This window comes from Pipra filicauda, unplaced genomic scaffold (genome assembly GCF_003945595.2).
Source record: "Pipra filicauda isolate LSUMZ 115617 unplaced genomic scaffold, ASM394559v2 scaffold70_size2993248_pilon, whole genome shotgun sequence".
Taxonomy (NCBI): domain Eukaryota; kingdom Metazoa; phylum Chordata; class Aves; order Passeriformes; family Pipridae; genus Pipra; species Pipra filicauda.
Window position 1 is genome coordinate 2,137,709 of NW_024104876.1, and position 26,660 is coordinate 2,164,368.

The following is a 26,660-nucleotide window of genomic DNA, read 5'->3' on the forward strand; positions in this document are numbered from 1 at the left end:
CGTGAAGTGACTTCCCTCCGCACACTGATGGGTCCTCTTGGTGTATCTTACTGAGAGATTTGGGGGGAAAAAAAAATCTGGTTGGATTTAAAGCCTTACATTAAGGAAAACCAAAGCTTTTCAGGTGAAGGAACCAGTATCTTTGCTCTACAACATCTCTTTGCTTGCACAGTAACAAAATGTCCCAGTAACAGAGCATAGACCACGGAGGCTCTTTGGGGCAAGACCAGATTTATGCTGAATTCAGAACAACACTTGCAAACCTGATGGTAACTTAAATGTTAACTTTTTGACAAGGGCAAGCAGAGTTTCTTCTGGCATAAAAAGCCCGGTGGTGCAATCGATGATGGTCTGTTCAGGCAGATGCACCTACTCTACATTCACAACGTGGCCACAGAACTGCTGCTCTCGGTTTCAGCACCACACACGTTTTCACATCACGCCGAGCACAGAGAACAGCCACTCTGCTCCTGAAACACAGGCAGCACACGGCTGAACAGACACGTTTTCGTCTCTGTATCTGCTGGAGACTTTTGTTCTGAGTGATGTTGCTTCAAAGGAGAAAAAAGAAGTCTTTCTTCTGAGTACATACAATCGCCATTGAACACACTGTCAAAAATAAAGGCTGGATGTACAAATTCTTACTTAGAAGAGCATCAGAAATTTTGTAAAGACACAAGGAAATAAGTCATCGCATTCAGCCGGTTCCTTGTTCTCTCACCTTCGAACAGAGAAAAGCAGATTTCTGCTGGCTTTTTTTTTTTTCAATTAGCTTACAGTAATTTTCCTTGTATGGTAGAGATTCCTACTATTACAGCTATTGAGGACTCGAATTCCACAGCATACCCCCAAGAATGAGTAATGGTCTCATATTCCATCTGCAATACTGTGCAAGAGCCGAGGGCAACCCATTGACACCAGAGTATTTGGACCATGAGTTTCAGTTTTGCCTTCTGCTCTTGTCAAAGGCCACTGCTGAAAGCCTCCAAACAGAACTTTATAAAAGCAGCTTTTCAAGGTTCAATAGAAATTCAAATTAACTTATTCCCTTTGTCATGGATTTCTGAGTCATCTTTTCCAAGGGAGGGGAGAGGAAATATAATCAGAGAAGGGAATTATTCCTATTCTAAAAGAAGGAGCAGATCTACACTAGTCATCCTTTATCTTGTCATCTTCCTGACCACAGTATTGTGAAAAGCCCACAAGCAGAAATGGCAACAAACATCAATGAAATACTGTGCTCTTTATATCATTAAGTCCTGCCATGAGGAGGAAGGGAACCCATCGCATCTTTCAACCCTGCCTTTGTTGCTCCCACCACGCTTGCTGGAAGGGACAGCACACAAAATGTTATGCAAAACCAAGTCATTCCTGGGAGTTTAGGAAGAAGAATTCATTACGCGGCAGAAAACTTTCATTTCAGTGTGTCTTTGTTGACTGAGCTATAAAAGCCGAAAGAATCTGCCACAAGACCACAACTGATCTGTGGAGGGGGAAACAAACAGTCCTGCTCCCCCTTCCCATCAACTTCTTCACTGAGTACACCAAGTTCCCAAGACAGGAAAGTTGGAAGCATGGGGAGATGGGGGATGGAGTTGAGTGAAGGTTGTACCTAGTCCTGGGTCTTACCAACATGTCAAAAGGTGTTCACGCCAAAGGGTGAGGTCGCAACCTCCAAACAACTTGGTGCCCCTTCTGCAACAGGTGATGAAGCTGTTCTGCACTGAAACAGGAGTTATCATTACAGCTTTTGAGCTTACCCATTTAAGAAACATTTTCTGAGAAACTGTGTATCTGGGACATCAGAAAAGTAAAATGCTTTCTAGTGAGAGTTCAAGCAAATACCTAAACCCCAAACCCTCTCTTTTTTCAGCAAGTGAAAGGGAGGTCCATTCGTGTCTCTAATCTGCATTTTTCCTTCCCTTTCCATCTAAAAGAAGGAGCATTTTGCTGCAAGGGTGTCAAGCGATATGAATCATCTTTAAAGCATTCAGTTTAATTAGACAACTGAAATCTCGTTCTCTGCATGGACCTCTGTCATGAGGCAGAGGAGTGGAATCAGTAAAAGTGAAAAAGCGATGGTTTCGTTAAGCTTATTTGTTACAGCCACTGCTCTTGAACAAAGTGGTTTTTATGGCCGTGAACCTCCGTAGGAGCAGAAGTCGAGGTCAGGATGGCAATCCATCATTTTGGGGGAAGAACTGTACTGTAACCTCACATCTGTGCACGGCACGAATAAGAGGCAGCTGTGAGGAGCCACTTCGAGAATTAATGCTACTTAAAATCACGATGTCTCTGTGCTGTGGGATGTTCTGGTAAGGCAGATGAGTCAGGGGAACTTCAGCGAGCGTCAGCTCATCTCCTGCCCCTGGAACAGATCCCGCTGCCAGAGATGGACAGACAGCTGTGGAGCCGTATCCGGACCTCATTTACACACTAGAATAAAACCCCGAGTTTCTTAATAGTACATAAAACAGTCATTCAGGGTTTTAATTCAAGGTGGGTTTTTTTGATGCAGAATAGTTGACTTTGCTGATGCTGTAATTTATGTGGGAAAAGGAGATTGGAGAGGACATGGATGAGGACTGGAAACTAAGAGAGATGAAGCTTCAAGCTGTGCATTTTCCTCTGTGGGGACAGAAAATGGCAGCACCTAACTGCTGTCTCAATTCAACATCAGGTCAGCTTTATGCTTCAACCAGAGTGTTTCCCCCAGCACCAGTTCTGAGTACGGCTCTAAAGCAAGGAAAAATTTATTGGGTGAGGAATTAGAACAACCACCAAGGTTTCTGCCTGCAAGGGCACTTCTGCTTGGAGCACTTGATTCTCTCTTCACCCTGAAGGGGAAAAAAAACTCCAAGCAAACACCCAAGCCCAGAGGTCACACATTTTTTGTGTTCTCCGCTGGGCAGCCAAGTGGCATCGCTGCTTTGTTACTTCACAACCAAGAGAACCCTCCAAAGAAGGTTTGGGTTTATAGTGCCTTGTCAGAATCAGCCTCAGTAAAGAACTGGTGGGTCTGTACCATGCACATACCCAAAAAAAAACGTGGCACGAGAGATGACAGATGACAGCAACAAAACCAGTGTGGGGACTGCGGGGAACTCTCAGGCTGATTTTAAAGAGGAAGTCTGAATAGGAATCATTTACTACTCCCATGATTACACAAGAAAATGATATCATCAGCAGGATGAAAGACTGTACAGAGAGACAGCAACATTCATTACTTCCCAGCTGAAATCAGGACTCAACCTGAAAACAAAAGCTTCAGCTCCTCTGCGGTTGGGTAATTAAACACAGAAGGGGCTGAACAGAAAAGGCTTTTCATTTGCCACTACACAGATCCTAAAGGTGCATTCAAACTTCTCCCCTGAAGCTGAACTTTCATCCAGTTATCAGGATAAATTATTTGGCTCAAGCAGATGGAAGTCTGAACTTCCCTTCTGGTCTCCATCACCCACTGGAGAAATGAGACTTGTCCACATGGAGGTCACCATTCCTGCAGTACTTCTGGCTGTTCAGACTCAGGCTTATACCAGTTTTGGAGGTTTAGAGTAGCGTTTTTGTCTGTCCAACAGCCTTGTCCACAGCAGAAGGGCCCGGGGAGGTGAAATGTGGCACTTTTGCTGGAGGAAAGAGCAATTCCTACTTGCTGACTCCGAGCCTTTGCAGTGCAACGTACCAAGTATTACACAGTCCAGATGCAGCTCCTAACAATGACAACCAAATTCTCACTGGAGGGATAGTTTTGCATGGCATAATTCACTACAAGTGAAAGCTGTGCGAGCCAAGAGAAAGATATAATCTAATTATTTCTGGTTTCTCAGGGCTGAAGGTGAGAGGGAAATTTAAAAGCAAACAAAGACACGTTGCTCAACACGGAATGCTGCAATATAAAGAAGTGAAAATTAAGGCCCTGCACAAAACATGTCAATTTTCAATAGATATGGCACTAACATATATTAATATTTCTGACAAGCCAAGAATGTCAGATTTCTAAGCACAATATGAATCACATTAGAATTAAGAACAGCTGAGCCTGCACAACAGATTATACAAGTATTTATGAAGCACAGGAAATACTCAAAGCCAGCAAGTTCAGCTGTATATACCGATATAACTAATAACTGTTATGCTACATCTATCTGCTAAAAAACCACTTTATTGACACGATAACTACAAATTACTGAAGTACTGGATAAGACATTGAACATATGGGCAAAATATAGAGGGCACTAAAAATGCCCTTTAAAACAAGGGGTCTACTCTCATTAAAAGCTGTCCTCTTACCAAGACTGAAGGAAGATCAATGAATTGTGAAAGCACTTCAAGTTTTCTTTGCTCAAAATGGCAGATTTCAAAAAATTTGGCAAAATGTCTCGAGGAGAAAAATAATCAGTGCTGTACTCAAGCTTGGGAAGAAGAAAACACAAACCACAAGGCTCAATCTGCAGCAAAGGGTATCTGAAGTTATCTATCAGATAAGATTGAAACCGCCCCTATGTGGGCATCTTTCAAAGAATCATTAAAGAGTTTTCTACTATTGAAAACAACTGATGAGACTCCTAAAAAAGCCCCTTAATTTAATTTACTTGGACATGAACAAGTTAAAAGCAGAGTTACAGGACATAGTACCGATAATGCAGGTATGTCACTACAAGATTTTGCTGTACCCTTAAACAGTTTGATTCATTAAAAGAGCAACTGGTTGTGATGATGAAGAAGTTTGATAAGTGTTAGAGTCTTTAAAAAAACATAAGATAATCAGTGATCTGGAATGAAACATCGTGACTGAAGTCAGTAAAAATGCAGGATAAGGTATTTTGGTTTTATGAAAAAAAAAAAGTACCAAGTCTTTAGCCAAGTAAGCAGATTAAAATAAAATAAAAACAAAGTTTTAGGAGCCCTGAGCAGTTCCACAAAAACTCGCATTGCATTAGATCTTTTCACGTAGACACCACTACATCCACCAAGGACGGTTTCTTTTGGAGCAAGGAATGTGTCATCATTCCCTGTCCTCCTCAGTGAGCTGGTGTGGAAGACAGGCTGTGAAGAGGAAGAGCAAGTCAGCACTGATATCAAAGACAAGAGCTGGAAGGAGGTGGGTGCCCACGGAATCACAGGATGGTTTGGGATGGAAGGGACTTTAAAGCTCAGCTCGTTCCACCCCCCTTGCCATCCAAGGCTGCTCCAAGCCCCATCCAACGTGGCCTTGGACACTTCCAAGGACGTGGCATCTAAATACAAACACTTCAGAGCTGAAGGTAAGGTGCCCATGGAACCAGAAGAGGCCTGAATTAGTTTTCCCAGGTAGATTGCAGGTGAGCAGGAACAAAAAAGCCCCACGAGCTTCAGTCACTTGTTCACAAGAGCAAGAGACTGCTCTGAAGGAACCTGCTTTGAAGGACTTCCAGGGTCAGCCTGGGAGATTGTGTAACAGTTTTGTTGTGCTCTCTGTCTGTGGTACAATTTTAACAAACCTGTAATCACAGCACCAAGAGGTGGGAATGCAAGTGCAAATCCCCATCCCTTAATTGCTTTGCCTGGTTCAGAGTGGGAACTTTAATTCAAGTCTTCCACTCATCAGGAGGGTGCCTGAACCATCAGAAAACACAGCAGTTTTTTTTCTGGCTCACTAACCATTAAATAGCTCACACAAAGTCAAAAAGGAACAGACTCAAATACTCACAGAGATTATTTTATATTAAGGACATTCAAACTTCTGAGCCCAACAACCCACATACCAAACATTTCTGTAAGATCAAAAGCCACATTTTGTGCTCTCGCACACAATCCCACACACATCTAAACTTCAGCCTCTCACCAAACATCCCGATCACTTTATTTTCAGACTGACTGCTCTCTAAAAATTATCTGGTTTTGCTTTCCAGCAGCTATATTAAAACCCATTATGAGATGAGCAACATCCAGAGAGCCAGGGGATGGATCTCAAGTTGAGCTGCTTGAGACAGGCACAGCTTGGAAGTCACATTTCCATAACCCACATCCTGCAGTTGGGCACTCTGAGGTTTAAAACTCAGGCACTTGGATGAAGCTGAATCTAAATTTCTACGATCCCTTGCAAATGCAGTAGCCAGGTAGGAACAGATGAGAACCTAAAAATCACACAGAACTGGCTTGTAACTGGTCAGGACACAGACATCTAACATTTTCCAGCATCACTTTAGGCTTTGACTTATCATGGACAAGGGCAGCTCTGACTGTTCCAGCCCACAGATGCTACTCAAACTCACCATCTTGTATTTTAAACACATTGTGAATGCAGATTGCAAGCAAGAATCCACTCAGCAAAGAAGAACCTGTTGCTATCTTAAAATATACAAAATTTAATCTCTAATGGCTTTAAAATTAATTAAGCCTTTAAAATAAAATTAATTTACATTTCATTGCAAATCTACTTTAATCTGCTGTAGAAAATAAGCAGATAAATTAGGTTATTCAAGATATGGAATGGACCATCAAACTGAAATGTCTCCCACCAATTCTGGACTAGATATCAAAGTATTTAAGCAACTCTATCAAACAGGCCATGCTTTTAGGGAAAAAAAAAATTGTCTACTGGTTGCCTATAAAGTTGGCCCCAACTACAGAATCTCTCCTACTGCTCCCTCACAAAGTGTTCTGCAAATACCTTCCAAAAATACTCTCCTCATTAGGCCATAAAACAAGGAGCAGGACTGCAAGCTGGCCAACCAAATCAATTAGTTGCTCTTTCACACTAGATTAAATGTTGAGTAACCACCACCTTCAGAGGAGTTAGAACAGTGTAAGTCAGAAATGAGGACAGAATTTAGCAGAACACTCCCATTAATTTCTAGTTAATTGTGACAGAACACAAGATGATCTGATGTGTTTGCAGCGTATTCAGACTGCAAATAAACCCTATTTTTGCAAGTCAGAATAGAAGAGTTATGGCCAATTTTGTGCTCTTTAACAAAGAATAGATGCTCTTTGCTGCGGATCAGTTACTTACAGACCTAAATTCTCTGCTAAAAGCATTTTACCTTGTATAACCTACTGCCTATAAGCTCGATTTTCATTCATCTTTCCCAGACCTTTTAGGGGTATTCCATGGATGCTGAGGAGTCTGCAAAAGCACTGCAACAGATTCAGTCCAAGTGTGGGAAATACTGACCCTGCAGCACCATCCCTCTCACACACACTTGTTTTAAGCCTACACAAACTGCACCACACAGAGAAACCTGCCTGGAGAAGGCACAGAAACGCTTTCAGACCCTTCACAAGCACCTCTGTGCCAAACATCCTCCTTGCAAACATGAAGACATCCAAAACTTACCTGGGACCCCACAAACAGCCGTCGGCAGCACCGGAGATCCCAGATGTGGAGGAAACAGCTGGAGCTCCGACTTCTTCACGAGACAGCTGGAAATTTCCCAATAAAAGCCAAGGCAGCTTTCGATCCCAACTTTTTGCAGTTCCAGCTGCACGTTGTGATCCCCTGGGGAATGCACTGGCTGAAGAATTCCTGGTAGCACGGTTTCATGGAGCAATGTATATGTCTGCTTTGTTTCTTATTGCCATGGGATTAAATCACATGTCGAGCTCTACCCTGGCTAATGACATTAAGTCAGGAAGTAGAATCACAGAGAAGAGATTCAATATGCCAGTGATAAAGAACAAAATTTAGCCTTTCAGTACTATTCCAGTTTCAAAGAAACCACCACCTTTGAGGTGGTGGTGACCCCAACCAAAGTAGGGGGAGAGACTAGAGGAAAGAGTTTCACTATAAATTTTGGGGAAAGACAGGGTAGAGCCTGTTCTTTCCTCTGATAATGTCTCTTTCAAAGGTACAAATCTTTTTCTTACTCACTATGGTAAAAAACCCCCCCATGTTTTGCCATATAAAATAAGTACACTTTCCTATCACCCACTTCCAGCAATATATATGGAGACTGTATATCCTAAACACATCATTTGTCAACAGCTTGTAAATCAGGTTTTTCTAAATGGGAGCATTAGTCATTAATTGTTTTAAACTTAACAAGTGAACATTCAAAACAGGAAATATGATACATAAACAGGAACAAAGTCTTTAGCACAGCATTCAGTAAATAGAGCAGCTAAACCCTGACCAGTGTGTTAGTAACAACCATCCACAGCTCTAAACACAACTGGTGGATGGACACTGAATGTTCTCCCTGTGATGTTTGTGTTGTTTGCTACTGAGCAATGAAAACATCATTTTTTCCCTATTACCCTTCAGCAGCAACGTCTTTAAATCCAGTCTCCTTCCACTCCCAATTTTTAGGGTCCAAAACCTTACTGCAACTTTTGGTTGTGCATTGCTCTCATGACTAAAACCGAATGTTCCAGTTACAATTTGTGTGCCAGGAATATTCACGTGCATCCCCTTTATCTAACTTTTATAAGTAGTAAACAGACACCAAAATATGACCTCTATTTGGTCCATTTTTGTATCTTAGTATATGAGCTTGAGGAAGAAAGGTGAACCTGTCAGAAAACCCTGAAGTGGCTGAGCTGGAATCTGAGAAGGGAAAACCCAACCACTCATAGCAAGGACCAGTTTGTTCCCCCTTCCAAAGCCCAGTTCTAGAGTGGGTTTTGTTTTACTGTGAGGGTGGGGAGGCCCTGGCACAGGTTGCCCAGAGAAGCTGTGGCTGCCCCAGCCCTGGAAGTGTCCAAGGCCAGGCTGGACGGGGCTTGGAGTAACCTGGGATAGTGGAAGGTGTCCCTGCCCATGGCAGGGGGTGGAACAGGATGAGCTTTAAGATCCCTTCCAACCCAAACCATTCCATGACTTTTATGCTCATATTTACTGGTAAAAAGTCACCTTACAGTTCATGAGACAACTCCCATTCGTGGGGGCAAATTTGAGTCCCAAACACCTGCCCAAAATAACGTAACACTGGGGAAGGGAACAGGAGCAGAAGAGAGAGACAAACATTGAGAGAAAAGGTGTAAAGTGGTATTATGTTATTAAAACATTACATTAGAAATAAACAGAACATAAACCAAAAATAGGTTTTAACCAGGTTTAACTTTTTTTCTTTTTTCTTTTTTTTTTTTTTAAATTCAAATTGACCCAAAGCAAAAAACTTACATTGCAAAGGAAGAACAAAATACATGATGGTATCAGTAACACAGAGTTATGGAAGCTGGACTTGTGGGCAGGTTTTTCATCCAGCCCAGCCCACCCTGGTAAACACACCACATATTTTCTTTTGCCTCTGGGTATTTATCTGATGAGTTCGTCCAGATGTGGTTCTCCTATGATTGCCAACCAGAGTCAGAAAACTGAATTTTCCATGCTATTCCAAGGAAGCCAGAGTTATTCCAAGCATGAGTGATAATGAATTTAAAAAAAAAAAAAAAAAAAGAAAACAAACCCAAAACAAAACAAAACAAAAAAAACCACTCGAGCTTTTCAAACTAACAAGTATTGTCTATAATGTAAATAGTTTAGAAATATGGTAATTAAATAATCTAAAAAACACTCTTACTCTGCTGTACATTTATAAACATAAATATTTACAAAAACTTTCTGCTTTGTTTTAAAGGATGAGGTTTGCAGTTTGTTAATGATCAGAGTCTTTTACTCATATTGATTCTTTGGTGTGTTTGCCAATTTTTTAAGGTTTATTAAAAGTGTTCAACCGTGAATTTCAAGGTAACGGAACGAGGCTACATCACAAGTCCATGTTATGCACTTTTCCTTCCACATTCTAGTCCAAATGAAAAACAAAGCTCAGTTTGTCCTTCAAACTATTTGTGCACAACATTGAAAATAATAATAATAAAAAAAAAGACCAAATTCCCTATTACTGAAATTTGGATAGGATTATCAATGAATAATCCCACTTCCTTTGCACTTGAGCACATGGATAACTGAAGATAGAGATCAGGACTACCAGTATTTTCAGAGACACGTGTGCTGAGGTGCTTTGTAGAATTAAGGTGAGAAACCAGCTACAAGAGATGGCTTAGCATTGTAAAAAAGGGTGAGGGCTTCCCTCCACCTTGGGGAGAGGAGGGGATGAAAACTCATTTAAAAGAAAGGCTTTTTACTGGCCTGAAACATTTGTGTGTTCCCTTTAGATGTCAGTTTACTTAAAAGAAATAACAAAAAAACAAACCTCAAACAATAAATAATGGAATTACACATTTCTTCATTAAATAGCATTCTTGTTACCAACAAAGTCTTCCATAATTTTCTTCAGTCACAGCAACAGACAGAACAAATAATTTGCCTTAATATAGATTGCAACTAAAATATACTCTAGATTACCTTAGAAAATATGACTGTAAAAATTCAGCGGGGAAGAACATTGGTTTGAGACCAACTTACAAATGTAGTGAACGATACCAAGTTTGCTTTTCGTTTTTGTTTTTAAAGAAAGCAATTTTAAGCTCCTAATCTCATGTCACAAAACAGAAGATTTATGCTTTAAACCTGCCAGTGTGTCCTGTCTCAGCCCTGGAGAGCTCGATGATCAGAAGGGCTCGACCTTTTCTGCTTCAACGGGAGCCAACAGACACCACCACACACAAGAGCTCTTCCACTCCACCCACACCCCCAGGTTGTCCCTGCCACGGTGCCACCACCAGAGACACAACCTGGAGGAAGCTCCACAAAGCTCTACAACCTGGTGTGTGGCTGGACTTGCTCGTTCCAGCTGCTGAGACAAGAACTTTCGGTCACTGCTCCAGCAGGCTGGACTTGAACCCACACGAGCTGGAGATAAAAAGGTTCAACATCCCATCACCAATCCTCTGAGCCATGAATCTCCAAAATCCCTTATTGTTTGGAAACCTGATGCAATGCCAGGCACAATAGGGAGGGATAATCCTCCTTGCTTGCCACAGTTCCCGTGCATCCATCAGCAGTGATGAGGTTCGTGTTCAAGGAGCTGCACTCTGGGGTTAGGAGGTGTTAAAAGGAACTAGCACAGTTAAAATAATGTGAGTATACCTGCTTCACCTTGCTTTTCCTATTTTTAATATTGAATATTTTGGAAGTGGCAGCATGACATTTAAAAGCCACCACTGTTCCTTTCATCTCCCGCTTCCACTGGTGTAACTGGTACAAAACCACTCCTGATATTTGAGAGGCTTTTTTGGATGCCAAAAGAAAGGTAAAGGACACTGGTAAGAACCTTATGATGACTCTGGAACGCCTTGGAAATAAAGACAGTGAAACAACTGCACATCTTGGCCCAATCTTCTTTCGATCAACAAAGTGATTTTTTTTTCCTATGATCAGAAACAAAAACTCTTTAACGGCTCTTTGAATACCTTGTATGAAAACCACATTCAGCAGCCAGATTTCAGTACTCCTTTCAGATTAATTGTACAATTTAAACTTCCAGTGTGAATGGGGCTTTTCTTTTTAATGCACATGTAAAATCTTAATAACTTCTGTGCACTTCCCACTCTCTAAACCCGAAACAATTTCAGAGCAACCAAAAAAAGAAAAATCCGTCACTGCTTTTAAAACAAAAGGGTTTGGCCAATTTCTTTTTTTTTTTTTTTTAAGTGGACACAATTTGGCTGAGAACCCGTAGATAAAATTCCAACTGAAAGTGAAATAAAGCAGGTTATACATTCATGAAATCCAGGGAATAATAATGGACAGCAACTGCTGCATCACTTCTGTAATGTCACATCAACACTACAGTGAGGCAGCAGCTCCTGTTCTCTCAAATAATGCACTGAGACTAAATGGGGAATAGTGGGGGAATCACACATAAAGGGAAAATACATCAGAGAGATTATTGCACAGGAGGCACTCTATGAGCAACAGAATACATTGGCTTCAAAAAAATCTAAATTTGTTTCCTCTTAAGTTAATGTAAAAAATTCAGAGGCTATGCCTCTCTGTAGTGTACTGTCACTGGTAAAAACAGACTTACAAACAGCCACCCGTTTAACAGGGAATGTCAGCAAAGAGGGCCTGAATTTTATGGGCATCCCGAGTAGAGTAATTAGGAAAAATATAATTAAAAAAGCCAATGTATGGACCCTCAAATTGAACAGGGTAACTGCATTTTTTCCTTCCATTTCCAAATTATATTCATACAGTACCCGAGGACATGTCGATTATAACTCCTCCCTCTGTCCTGCAAAAACATACACCTGGCAGAGACAAGGGGCCCAACAGACAGGGCTCTGGAGGTCCTTCTGTATCCTTTTGCAGGACTGGTGCCTTGATTTCCAAACTTTTTATTTTCTTGAATCACTGCTCAGCATCCAACTCAAACCAACCACTTCCCTCGAGGGGCCGCCTTCCATCCCCACTGCAAGGCTGCACAGGTAAGGTGAGAACAAACAGAAAACCAACAGCAAGTTTTAAAATGCAACATTGTATAGAAAGCTTGGACCTTGTAAACCTGGACCAAGAAACCAAAAATTAAGACCTTCTAGCGTGTGGTATAAAAAACCCAAGGAAGTGTATACCTGCCTTCTGACTTCACAGAAAAATCAGAATTTGCATAGGATATACTTTGTGCAAGGCAACAAGCCTCTTCAGTATCTGGAATATAACTAAACTTGCTCAGAGTTCTTCTCTTCATGGATATCAGATATCATCAAATTTGTGTTTTAAGTAGTCTTTCATGACCTTGGCAATGGGTAGTTCATCAAGTAGTTTGAGGTTTTGAAGGCCTATACACTGACGGATTTTAATTCGGCATAGATCTTGCAAGTTCCTGGGCTGTCCTGAAAAGACAAAAGGAACACATAAAAGGATCGCACTTCAAGCATACTTCAAGACATCAGTAAAATCACTGGGGATTGCTGTTTTCTAAGAGGGAGAGGGAAGGGAAAAATTACCAGAGAGAAAGGATGGGAGTTAAGACCTTCTAATGAACTCAGTGAAATCAGGGGATGAATCCTACAGGCATTTTTACATGCACACAATTTTACTGATGCCAGTGTAAAGTGAGATTATCCATAGGAGGATTCCCACCAGGTGGCAACATATGCTTATGCACTGCAGAACAGCATAACTCTTCCATTTAACTTTCTGTGGATTTTGTTTTCTATCCTTGTAACAGGGAGAAAAACCCTGTTCCCTTGTAACTCGGGGGGAAAAAAACAAACCCTCAGTCTTGCTTTTCTCTCAAACAATGAGACAAAACCTTCTAAGTTCAACTGTAACAGGACTGGGAAGTTTCCTCAGAGAGTGAGGATTTATAAAAGTTACTCAAAGATCGCGTGGCAGAGTTTAAGATTGAGGGTTTTTTTTTTCCCTTTTAATGAAAAGATGAAGCCTTCAGGCTTTGGATGCAGCCAAAACCTTGTCAAACAAAGAGATGAAAATGTGAGTTAACCACTGTCCACAGAGGAAAAGCTTTACTGACATCACACAAACTTCAGCATTTCTGACAAGGATTTTCCAAAACAATCCGTTCTCTTTCAAACTCTTACCAGCAAAACTACTCAAACACCTTGAAAAACAGTTGGGTTTTGGTCTCCTATGCAAAGAAACGTAAGAAAGGTTAATCTAGTCTTTTATCTGAATGCACCCAGCAACGGATCCAAGGCAGAAAGAAAGACAAAAAGAGCAGAACAACAGACATTGAGAAATCCTGTCCCAATAAACCCTTCCAGCTTTCAGCACCGGTGCCTTTGGGCCTTCCTAACCCAGAGACTGCACACAGATCTATGTCTTTAATAGCTGTGAATAGCTTGCCCTTTGTAAATCTGCCTAATGTTTCTTGAACCCATTCATACTTTCAGTATCCAAAACATCCTGTGGCAACAAATTTCACAATATAATTAGGCGTTGGCTGGAAAACTACAAAGTAATTTTATTTATTTTAGATCTGCTTCCTGATGGCTTCGTTGCATGCCTGCCATTCTTGGAGCTACAAGAGAAATAATGAATAATTGTTCCCACGCCAGTCATGATTTACATACCTTTATATAAACCTCTGTCCTCCACTCATGCTCAGTACCTCTTCCCAAAGCTGAAAACTCCAGTTAATAACCCCCAACACGGGAACCACTCCAAATCTCTGCCTGTCTTTGTGCTTTTCCCCTCATTCTGCCATAGCTTTTTTGGAGTTATTCCAGTAACACATCAAAGCTGTGCTAATCAATATTTTGATCATCCACTTAACAGTGTAAGCCTCTTTTCTCTTTATTTTTCTTTTCTCCGAGCCATGACACAGTTATGGCACCTGATGACTTTATTTTGACTTTGTCCAAGTCAAAATACTCGGCACCGTGAGAGACGGAGGTGCTTCTGTTGGCATCAAGATAATCTGTTGTCAACAGAGCAACTTACTTTGGTTTTTTATTATCTGTATAATAAGATATCTGTATAATCTGACAAGATATCTGTATTATAATATAATATTAGAGTCAATGGTAAAAGGCTGATTGCTTTTGCAGAGCCAGGCAGGTGATTTTGTTGAGCTGACTGCTTGAATCAATCATTTCTTTAAAAAGCAGCAAGAAAACCAACAAGAGAGACTTTAAATAACTCTGATGGAGTCTCCAATTAGCTTTCCTGAGCTGCCACCAATTAAGCAGGACATTTTCCAGAGGAAATGCCTTCTGGACAGGGCTTGGTGCAGGTGGGCAGTGTTTGCTGTCAGCTCCCCACCCCAAACCTGTTAGGAGGGGACAGGAGGGTTTTTTCCCCCCCAGAGCCCGTCCCTTCTTCCATCCTCCTCCTCCTCCAGCAACAAACAATCTATCAGCTAAATAAGCACTGACATTATGGGTTTATTAAACTTTCCTGCTAAGCACAGAGTAGAGAGATTATGAAACTATTTCCTGTTTTGGGCATTTTGTCCAAGGTTTCAGTTACCCTTTGCAGCGAGTTCCTCCTGTTTTCCCCCTGCGTGGGTTCTCCTATAGAAATGGGCTGACAGACAGGTACACACCGGGATTTATCTTAAGCACTAAAATTATCTGAGGTAAGCCAGCAGAAGTAATGCATGAGAACAGACTCAGTCTGCTTTTAAAGAAATTAGATTTGAAATTAAAGAACATGAAAATTTGAGTTTCCTTCACGTAACTGAAAATACTTTTATTATAGTTATCATCACGATACCTAAATGTCAATTTATTTTTAGTTATATCCTTCATGCAAGACTCAGAATACAGACCAATAGTTACTTTGTTCACTGGTGGTTTCTTCTTAGCAATTTTTTTTTTCCACCTGAAGGAAAGAATTTAGACAACTTGGACAACAGCTGAATGTTCAAGCTTCAGGAAAAGGAAAGTTACTTTTGGCAAGAAACCAAGCAGAGGAATCTTGATGGTGATAAATAAATGGTTCTAATGCTTTAAATGTGAATGCAAACAGGGTTCATGAAAGGATTCACCACTTCAAAAGTTAAGTGCAAACAGCAGCATTAGAAGTTAAAAAGGACTAGAGATCTATGTGCATTTTTTGTAGCAGAGTACACAATAAATCAGCTATGAGACACTGATTTCTGGTTTCAGAAATAAATGCCTTTTAATTAACACCCTACGGGTTTGTTGAGAACATAAAGGAACAGACAACTTAAAACACCCAGAAGAAATTGGTCATCAGTTAATTCAAAAAGACCCGATTATCAAATGTATGACATTTTCCCCTGATAAGCCTAAAAAATATTTCCTGGGAATGTGTTAACAATGGACATTTCCAGTGTTAAGCACCAGTTGCTACATCTAGTGGCTGTTGGTGTCTTAGGTCACGCCTTGCAAATTCCAGGGTTATTAATGCATTTGTGATTTATTAGAAACGGTGTCTGGAACACTTACTCATTCTTGGTTGCATCTGAATGAAAAAGAAAAAAAATAAAGGATTACAGACCCATGTCAGTGAACCTTAGTTTGGCAAATGAAAAATGTTATTAGTAATTTGGCAAAGTTAAAGACAAGTTAAATGATGAATAAAGTTCTGTTTAAAAACGATTAGGAAGTAGCAACTTTGGTTGTATCCTGCATCACAAATGTGGGGAGTTATTTAGGGCAAATAAGCTGGAAAGGAAGAGAATTAAAAGTGAGAGGGACAAAAAACCCACACGGACATGAAAAGTACCACTGACCTAATAACCACTATCATGCAAAACCGAGACATAAAACTACTGATCACCTTAAAAACACCCAACACATCCCTGAGCCATAAAGGGCCACCTTAGTCCTGTTACCCTGGTGGTTGTTGGGCTGTTACACAACCCCAGGTCCCTTCAGGGCACCCAACACCTGCTGGAGCTGGAGATTTACTGATGTGCTCACCAGAACATAAAATACTTCACTCAATTTATTTTGCAAGCTTTATAGCAGTAATCGAACAAATTAAGAAGTATTAATTACAGGAAAAAAGATGCAGAGTTCATCTTTTGCCTCCCTCTGTGCTCTAATGGAAAGCTAAAATCCCCACTAGTGTAATTCTTGGGTACTGTGTCCCAAAAATGACAGAAGAGCTTCTTCCAAACAAAAGAAAGGCAAAACAGAGTTACAGACTAAAGAGGAATTGCTTTTATTTTTTTCCTATCTAGATGCAGCAGACTCGAGTATGTGTAAAATTTAGATCAGTTCTTCAACTACGAGCAAAGTAAGTTCCTGAGCTTTTTTCCCCACTTAAATAATTAATAATTATTTTACTCCAATAATGAAATGAGCCTTTGTAAGTTATTATAATAGATTCCTTTGCTGTACTGCTGGTAAAGCAGTACAAAAAAATGCACATTTTAACAGCAAGGAATTATTACAATTAATCCAAATTTCCACTCAATACTCCACTCCTTTCCTTTTTGCAGCTGCAAGATTTTTCTGCTTATTCTATGTCAGAGGCTGCTGTTCTAGCCCAGAGACAGACAAAACTTCCATTTAGGATTTATTACCTGTACAAAGAAGTCTGTCACTGCTAAAACTGCTCTGCAGCTGATGCAATTCCACCTGTGCCTGCCCGTTTTCCCTCCCCAAGAAATAAAACACTAACTCACCTCATAGGTCTAAATTTAAGGATCATTAAGGCATTTTAGACCTGACAACACTGAGTTTTGGGGACTTTCATCCAGTGCTGTAAAGGTGGAAAGGGGGGAATCCCCACCCTTTTTCTCCATTGAAAATACAGAGCAAAACACAAAGCAAAAATCACGGACTGACCTTTCTGTTACCCAAGAGAAAACTTGGGAATAACCAAAATTAATACACTGGAGGCTGCAAGAAGATCCTCTCTGATGTATTGTTCTAACTATTAAAAGAAAAGTACTTTTAAAGCAAACAATCAGTGTCATTGGTTTGAACTGGAGAGGCCATTGGTGAATAAATTAAAAAATGAAAAATAACATCAGTGACATATTTCAGAAGCCGCCCACAGTTTTCTCTACAATATTAATGCATTTCTCTCAAAAAAGCTTACAGTGGTATTTCTCAAACTGAGCCTCTGCTTCCCTGGGAATTGTGAAAGCCTGAAAACAGTAGCAAAAAACTGTTTGGTAGTTTCTTTTTAGCTACAAAGGAAATTTAAAAATAAAAGGGTTTTTTCCAACATTTTACAAAAAACGTTGAGACCGGGCTGATGTACTCTGGCAGCAGCTCAGCTCCTCCAGAAAATCAGAATATATCTGCAGCTAAACCTTAAACCCACCCCTTATTTCACAGCAGTGAAGGAACACAGCATCAAATGGAGTTTGTTAGGGGTTTTTTTTTTTTGGGGGGGGAGGGAAATAAAACGATAATCAAACTTATCAACTAGAAACTCATATCCACCAGCCAACAAACACACACTGGGGAGGATGCACAGACAAACAGGATCACGGGCAGAGGATGGGATCACCTAGGGAATGGCTGTGGCAGAGCTGAACAGGAATTCAGCTGCTCACTGCAACAGGATAAAACCCTTTAGGAAATGCACTGGCTTGGACTCCGTAAAAAACAACAGCAGCAGAACAATATTTGGTTTTACAGCATTCCCAATGTCAGAAGAAGCTGATATCAAGAATGTATACGTCTAAAAATATTAATATAAGGCATAAAGGGGTGAATGAAGAGAGAAAGAATTTCAGAGTGTTCACTGAGAAAGTGAATGAACTCCTCGAACCCGTATCCAGCTCCACAGGGCAAACAGAGATTTAATTCTTTTTAAATGGGTATCGTACAAGTAAAAGTTCTAATTTAATTTTGTGTTCAGTGTGCCTCTGTTAGAATGCCCGAGCCTGAAGGATGTTTTCATTGCTCTCTGAAAAATAATTCCCCACAGTGAGTTTTAGAGGTCTATTGAATTTTGGTGTATCTGGCACAGAAAATACGTACTAAGGAGTGCATTTTGGACTGAAAATTTATATATGAAAAAGCAGGATGTCAGTAAAGCTCAGTGTTATACTTAACAGGTGTATTTAGCAATGAAGATTTGAATATGCTTGCAAAGATTATTTTTTTTAAATTTTTAACATTGCTGTGAATTCAGTGTCACTGAAATTGCTTTGGAAATTCAGCGAAAAATTTCAATATCATAATGTTCATCCATTTTTTAGCAGACAGTAAGTAAAGTGCTCTGAACACCAAGACAGGCTTCAGATGCATTGTTATGCTATTTTTACATTATTTTTGCAGAGTACAGCACAGGTGTACAAGTGGGAGGGGAGCATGGCTGTACCTTAAATGCCACATATAAAAACATTTATTTCACTTTTTTTCTACATAGGCCTCTCAAAAAAATTCTTTCAAACTATATAACTGTCCATAGCTACACAAAGTGATTCAACTACTTAATATGAACAGTCAACTGCACTATGAGGAGGTAGAAAACTATAAAATAATCCCTTTATCCCTGTTCCCTGTGTAACTCTGGATGACAAAGCAAACCACAATCATTACTGCAAGATTTTCAGCAGTACCCAAGGAAACAAGCAGTCAAAGCCTGTGATTCCAGTAAAGTTCTTCTACGTTATAACAAACAGGAAAATATCATTTCTTGCAATTATCCACGTAATAAAACATGTAGAAATCTACTTAATTCACTAAGACACTTCTGTATCCATAAAAGTTTAAAGTATGCAAAGAAACTTTTTTAAATGTTCTTCCAGTTTAAGCAAGAAAATTCTAGTGAAAACTTATCTTGATTTAGCAAAGAGATAAAGAATGTACAAGGATTTCCTTAACAGGACTTCTGAGTTTTTTTCTGCACATTTACAGTGCTACATAAATTTAAACACAAAATTACACTCTCTGGTCAGAGCCAAAGATCTGCCCTTTGAAAAATTAAAAAAAAAAAAAGGAATGCAGCTGAAATATTTGTAGCTGAATTCACTGAGTGACCTTTAGATCTCGTTCCAGATCTGAAATGAGTTCTCTGATACCTGTTACCAACGTATTACACTGCTCTGCCCTGATCCATTTTCTGAGCTCTTTGCCTTGACACAGACACACAACCCGCCCAGCTCCTCATAGTCTGCCCCCTTATCTGAGCAGGGATTCGATTAAAGGAGAGCTATGGAGAGAGGGAAGTTTACAAGCTTTTTTTTTTTAATTCCCTTTTTTAAGATCCCAACAGAATTTCTAGTACCTTAAAGCTTACTGAAGTATTTTTCTAACGCTGGCGTTTTTCCTACCTCCCGCGTTCTCTAAGTTTTAACATTCTCACATCCCATTCAACTTCAGCTGCAAAATATATAATTTCATCCAGGATGATTGCACATTAATTCTGTAGATACATACACTACCAACAGAAGTCTCTATGTATCTCTATTTTCATATATATTTATACATGCATCTCTATTTTAATTTGCTTTAGTGCATTCCAAACTTACCCCATCAACACTCCTGAAGAGGCAGGTTCAGACCACATGAATCTGAACATTGCACTGCTCCAAACTAACCCTTTATCAGATGGTCTCAAGTGCTATATTGTATATATATATATACACACACACACACACATATATACAACCAACTATGGTGGTTGCCAATAAATGCTTTTTGGACTAGAAAAGCGTAACACAGATAAGGAAAAGAAAGGTGATCCATAAAGTCATTTGAGTATTTTTCATCTTCAATATTGGTTTTTTTTTCCCCACAGGGAGACTTTACTTATTGTTGTGTTGTGAAAAAGAGAGAAGGGGAAAAAGAAAAATACGTGAGTGACTGTCTGAACACCAAGTCAACAGCAGGCTCATGATCAAAAGCTTTGCTGTTCCTAAATTCCAGCTGTGTGCTTAAATACTGAAACACAACTATAGAATAACTTCCTCTTGGAATTATTCTAGGAGCAAAGGAATCTCTACCTGTAACCAGGAAGAATATCAGACCTTCAGGGTCAAACCCCAAAATCCAATATCTTCTTGCAGACTCTCAGGGCCAATACTGAGTATTTCTGAGAGCTTGGTCTCTTGCCTGTCACTCCCAACGGGGGACCTGGGCTAAAGGCTGCCCTTATTACCGATTAAATACCTACCAAAACAAAAAGAAATTCACAGATGATGTTTTCTGAGGAACTGAAACTGTACAAATACGTTTTCCAAGTACAAAAAAATAGCCACTCACATCTTACATGCAGACTAATAAAGAGTATCCCATTTATATGCAGCGTTCATCTGCTTTCACTTGAAGACAGATCAACTTTCATAATTCATATCTATTAATATTTAAGCTTAAAAACATTAATCTACTGTAAAAATAAAAACTAGCTCCTGTTTTACTATCAAATACACTCTTCAAAACTTCAAGTGCACACATAAAACTTTCAGCTATGGATTTCTATATTAAGCACTTAGTATAATGTTTAAATAAACAAACTAGAAATTCCCATTAAGCCCCACGACCCAGGCACTGTTACCAAACACAAAAGTATTTCAGGAAGAATTCCAGGGGAAGAATTCCCTAAAAACTGTGTAAATTTTTCTTCTGGAAAATACATATTGCATTAGACTCATAAACAAGATTCTTCCCCAAAGTGCTACAGCACAAGATCTCAACAATTCCCTGTGCACAGTCAGGCTTAACTGGGAACTCCACGTCCAAATTCCCAGCTCGCTCTTTATCCATCTCATCTCTCATACAGCATCTTATTAAAGTAATTACTCATGAAAACCAGGGAAGACAGTGTTTGGGTATTTATAATAGGGGCAGCAGCAGAGTTTGTTTATAGCTGTTTGTAAACATATATTCATAATTATTTTGCTCAGAAGCACAGAGCTGGAGTGTTTTTGTCAGCACTGCTTTCCCAATTCTCCCTCCATTAGCACAAAACTGGGCGAGTTCCAACACTGTTACACTGGCCAGAAATTAAAGCCTCTTTTTTTGTAGCAGAATCTACTTCTCATTTAACATTAAACCCTTAAGGTACGGAATCTGAAAACTGAAAGTTACAGTAACCCTTCCCATCAGTCTTTAGACATCAAGGAAACAGGGAAGCAGCCTAAGCCTTCACGGTTACTGATACATCCCAAGACTGGGAAAAATTTCAAGTCTGGATATTATATCATCTCTAAAATCCCTGACAGTGCTCCAAAAAGAGGCTCCCAAAAAGGAAACCCGAAAGAAATGTGTTTGAATGAGAAGGGGCAGAAAAAATTAAACTAAAAATCTATTAATCGCTTGCATTTCTTATTATCAACTTCCACCTTTCCAAAAATCCAATTTCTCGTATGAGCAAAACCAACACCACCAATCATGAAGACAAAAATGAAATTCCAAATGCTCATTTGTGTCAGCTACTGACAACAGATCTCAGCTGATTCACTTCCAGCCCACACTGACTTTCAGTTTCTTTACAGACTATATTGTTGCCTAATTCTCATTTAAAAAAAAAAATACAACCTCCAAAAAAATAGAAGGAGTTTTAGGGGAGAAAAAAGGGCTACATGAAATACCCCATCCTCTGTAGTGCAAAGATCATTCTAGCTGGATAATAATTTATCAAGCCATCTTAACATGTTTGAATTGGCAAACTCTGCTAAATGCTAATCAGCAATTCCTAAATGCTTTAGGCAGTACTATAATTATGAAACACTATTACAACATTCCATGTTGAGAGAGGAAGAGAAAACTTACAGTTGATCTAGTACACCAAAAACTACTCATCAAAAGTGACCTGAATATTAGGAGTCTAATACTTATTTCTAAGCATCAGAAGCCATAACAAGTTAAAATCTCTCGTATTTCAAAGACACCAACAAAATCAAATCAAAGCTACACAGCACATGAAACCCCTTCAAGTTGCAGGGATGAACTATGGCATTTTGTTGTCTGGTTTAGGGAAGGGAAGGAGAGAGAATGTGGGAGAACACAAAGAAGCCAAAGCTCTTTCCTGCCCTCCTCGTAGTGCAGAGGGAAAAGCCAGCAACTGCAGGGGACTTGCGTGGCAATAAAACAACAAAAGACACTAAAAAACCCTAAACAAACAAGAAAACAAACCCCAAACATCTTACGTGCTAAGGCCATTAATAAAATGAGATTTTACAGTTCACTCTTTTTAAAACGAATGCTTCCTGTAGATATTTAAACAAAAATAATTAAATGAAATATACTTAACACCAGCACCTTTGCCGAGGAAAGGATTCCCAGTATCACAATCCCTTCACCTTCCCAGAAATTTTCTAGTGCACTTAAATAGCATCAAGGGGCAGAGAGCAAGCATTTTTTTTTTTTCTGGGGCTAAATTCAAAGAAGGCTTTTAAGAGGACATTGTGTCCTGTGATTAACTTCTCTTACATACATACTTGTCACTTCTTGTAAGAAATCCAGACAGGGTCGGCTACTTCCAGAAATACTTATTGAAACAGCCAGTGGGGTCTGTCCTTCATAGTTCCTTGTGTTAGTGTCTGCTCCGTAATTATACAACATTTGTGCACAAAGCACATCATCTCTAAGAGCAGACAAGTGTAAGGGCGTCTGTCCATCTTCCAAGCGACCCAAGTTTGTGTCGGCCCCTCTCTGGAGGAACATTCGGCAGTAGGAGTGATTGCTTTTGATCACAGCGTATCGCAACAGGAAACCGTTCTGAATGTCGATGTTGGCATTGTGATCCAGGAGGATTTTCACACAGCTTGACCTCTCCCGGATAATGGCCAGCTGGAGTGGGGTAGTACCTTTATCGCTGAGCGGATCAACCTCAGCCTTGAACTCCAGGAGGAGCCTGACAAAGGAGTCCCTGCCGTAGTGGGCCGCGACGTGCAGGGGAGTCCACCCGTCGTTGCTCTTGGCGTTGATGATGTCGCTCCTGTAGTCGGATTCCAGCATGAGGCGCGCGATCCTCGCCCGGCCGTGCATGGCCGCGTAGTGCAGGGCCGTGAAGCCGCCGATCAAGTCCTTCACCGTGGGATCAGCTGAGGTTAAAATAAAATTTAAGAGGAATCAGAAGGCGTTATAGTGATCTGGCACTGGAAAGAAAAATAAAAGAAAAATAAAAGAAAAAAAAAGAAGGGGAAAAAAAGAAGGGGGAAAAAAGAAGGGGGAAAAAAGAAGGGGGAAAAAAGAAGGGGGAGAGGAGAAAAAAGAGGAGAAAAAAGAGGAGAAAAAAGAGGAGAAAAAAGAGGAGAAAAAAGAGGAGAAAAAAGAGGAGAAAAAAGAGGAGAAAAAAGAGGAGAAAAAAGAGGAGAAAACAAAAGACGAGAAAAAACGACGGAGAAAAAAGAGGAGAAAAAACGAGGAGAAAAAAGGCGGAGAAAAAAGAGGAAGAAAAAAGAGGAGAAAAAGAGGAGAAAAAAGAGGAGAAAAAAGAGGAGAAAAAAGAGGAGAAAAAAGAGGAGAAAAAAGAGGAGAAAAAAGAGGAGAAAAAAGAGGAGAAAAAAGAGGAGAAAAAAGAGGAGAAAAAAGAGGAGAAAAAAGAGGAGAAAAAAGAGGAGAAAAAAGAGGAGAAAAAAGAGGAGAAAAAAGAGGAGAAAAAAGAGGAGAAAAAGAGGAGAAAAAAGAGGAGAAAAAAGAGGAGAAAAAAGAGGAGAAAAAAGAGGAGAAAAAAGAGGAGAAAAAAGAGGAGAAAAAAGAGGAGAAAAAAGAGGAGAAAAAGAGGAGAAAAAGAAGAGAAAAAGAAGAGAAAAAGAGCTAGAAAAAAGAGGGGGGAGAAAAAGAGGGAGAAAACAGAGGAGAAAAAAGAGGAGAAAACAAGAGGAGAAAAAAGGGAGAAAAACGAGGAGAAAAAAGAGGAGGAAAAAAGAGAGAAAAAGCGGAGAAAAAGAAGAGAAAAAGAAGAGAAAAAGAAGAGAAAAAAGGGAAATAAACAGAAAAGAAAAAAAAAGAAAAAGAAAAGAAAAAGGAAGAAAGAAAAGAAGAAAGGAAAGAAGAAAGGAAAGAAGAAAAATAAAAGAAAAAGGAAGAAAGAAAAGAAGAAAGGAAAGAAGAAAAAGAAAAGAAAAAGGAAAAAATGAAAGGAGAAAAGAAAGGAAAGAAGAAAAGAAAGGAAAGACGAAAAGAAAGGAAAAAGAAAAAAGAAAATAAAGAATATCAAACAGTAATTGTTAAATGCATTTAGAACAGACAGTACCTACTGTAAAGCTGCTCACATACAATGAACTTAAGAGTCAGTATTAGAGTGTAACACCATAGAGTGCAAATCAGAATCTTCACAATAGACTTAATGGTAATAAGCAGTCCTGCAAAAGCCCACTTGAACAAAGTTGTTTTAAATTATTCCCCTTTTAAAGCAAAAGTCTAAATGGACATGGAATGTGCAAAAGATTTAAGCAGAAGTGATTCAAATCGTTTGAGCTAGAAAAAGCAGTCCTTCATGAAATAAAGGTTACAAGAATACGAGGCAGAACTCTTTGCTTTTCCCTCTTTTTAGGCATAGCATGACAGGATTTTTTTGTTCTATTTTTAAGACAAAGTTAAAATTTTACTTAATATTATTTACACACACACACAAAAGACTTTTTCTTTCATATCCATATGCTTCCGTTTCACAAATACTTTTCCACATCTTCCTCACAACTCTTAGGCTAATTACTCAAATCTCCCTGTCCATCCAGTTTTCCTCCAGCTCTACAATATTACATTTCTTTCTCAATATTCAGCTTTTTTATTTTCCCCTGTGTTGCTTCTTGGTCTTAAAAAGAAGCATGTGTAGAAACATCTGCTGTCCCAAATTGCGGATGTTTTGTGGTCTGGCAGCCCGGTATTGTTTTTAGGGTGTAATGCTGTATTAGGTAAAATGTTTCTCTGTGGTCTGCAGGATTTCCAAAGCATGTAGGATATATGTTATTTTAGATTATCTTGATAAAGTCTGTTTTTGGAGATGATGAATCTGTTCAGAATTTGTTCTGAATATACAGTTTCACAAAAATTTAAGATTTATTTTTTTTTACGAGAATGTAAGCACCCACTTCTGAAAGGTGTGCACACTAGTGCAGAACACAGGTAATTACACAGATTTATTTCCCCTTAACACAGCACAAAAACTCAGAGTGATTTATGATTTTAAAAATTAAAATAAATCAATTTACTTAATTTCCTCAGGACACCCAAACTTGTACAGCAAGTAACTAATTAATTACCCAAGGCAAGGTGCCATTTCTCAGCCCAGAGAACAAGTCAGGTTGGGAAGTTTTTCCTTCCATCATCTGTAGATGCTGCTTTTGGAAGTTTGAACACCTTCCCAACCTAAGTTAGATACCATCTGCACAAGATGCCAGCAGACCTGCTCTAAGATCACAACACAATATTAACTGCAGGCTACCTTAGTCTGAACACACCTGAACACACAAAGGTGCTAACACAAAACAGGAATAAGCTTCCCAACCTACTGTGATCATACCCAGATAACCCTGAGATAGACATCACACCAAAATAAAAAAGCTGGCAAGAACCAGTTGAAAATACAGCTGCAAAGGTGATCAGGCAACTTCAAGGATATTTTTAAATGTAAAGTGAAGTCTGAGGGGAAGAAAACAAACAAACAAACAAAAAAAAATCCAACATAAATACTAATACAGCCTGACCACAGAGAGAAATAAGATGTGAGAACTGCCTCTAGTGCATAGAATAGGAATAAACACAGAAATAGCAAGAGGTAGATTAAGGAAAGTTTAGTCTTTCTCTGGTGGCAGCTTTCCTAGTCTTCTGTGACAACTTTGAGTGCCCTGTAAAGTCACACCAACCTGGGCTGAAGCAATGGATGCTGGGCAGGAAAATGCAGTCAGGGAATGAACAGGTGGTTCCTCACCTGCCCCGTGACGGTGTCCAAAGTACAGCAAAGAATCAGCACAACCCACACACTCACTAAAGACAAGGATACTATTTCAAAGTGATGCTTGCTGCTCCCAGGGTCTCTCTCTTCACACTGCTCAGACCATCCTACATTATCTTCTGAGTGGTGATAAATAAAGGGGGCAGCACGAGCACGAGGGTTAAGGTGCAGAGGGGTAACACATTCTGAGAATTAGGGAGGAAGATGGACATAAAGGAAAGGACACAGCAGCAGTCAGGGCCATTTTCCACCAAAAAAGAAGTTTTTTAATAGAAATAATATTCATCTTGTGCCTCCTTGCTCCCATGCAGCACAGGGAATGCAAGTCAATCATTTCTACCCCAAATGTAGGACACTGCCCCAAGTTCAGTCAATGCCATTTCCCAGTTCAAGCAGATATGCCCCAACTTTTGTGTGTGCATGTAGATGCATTTTTATACCACTTGTACCCCAAGCCAAACAATCCCCTTGCAACATAAAGATGCCCTTTACCTATTGTTTTAAGCCCTTGCACGCTTTCCCTACTCCCAAA

The 26,660-nt window shown here is 39.7% G+C and overlaps 1 protein-coding gene across 6 annotated transcripts in view; it reads right to left on the reverse strand.

Annotated features, from left to right (window-relative positions):
• Positions 1 to 8,961: 8,961 nt before the first annotated feature.
• ASB7 (ankyrin repeat and SOCS box containing 7) overlaps positions 8,962 to 26,660 on the reverse strand; it is a 32,123-nt gene continuing 14,424 nt past the window's right edge. For 5 of the 6 annotated variants that reach the window (XM_027714796.2, XM_027714798.2, XM_039389157.1 and 2 more), the window contains 2 exons: positions 22,668 to 23,273; positions 8,962 to 12,717 (listed from right to left, as the gene is read on the reverse strand). In XM_027714796.2, coding sequence (XP_027570597.1) covers positions 12,578 to 12,717; positions 22,668 to 23,273 — 746 coding nt within the window. In that variant the 3' untranslated portion in view covers positions 8,962 to 12,577. Of the gene's footprint in view, positions 12,718 to 20,231; positions 20,398 to 22,667; positions 23,274 to 26,660 lie in introns of all 6 variants that reach the window. The other variant, XR_003539566.2, reaches the window with a different exon arrangement.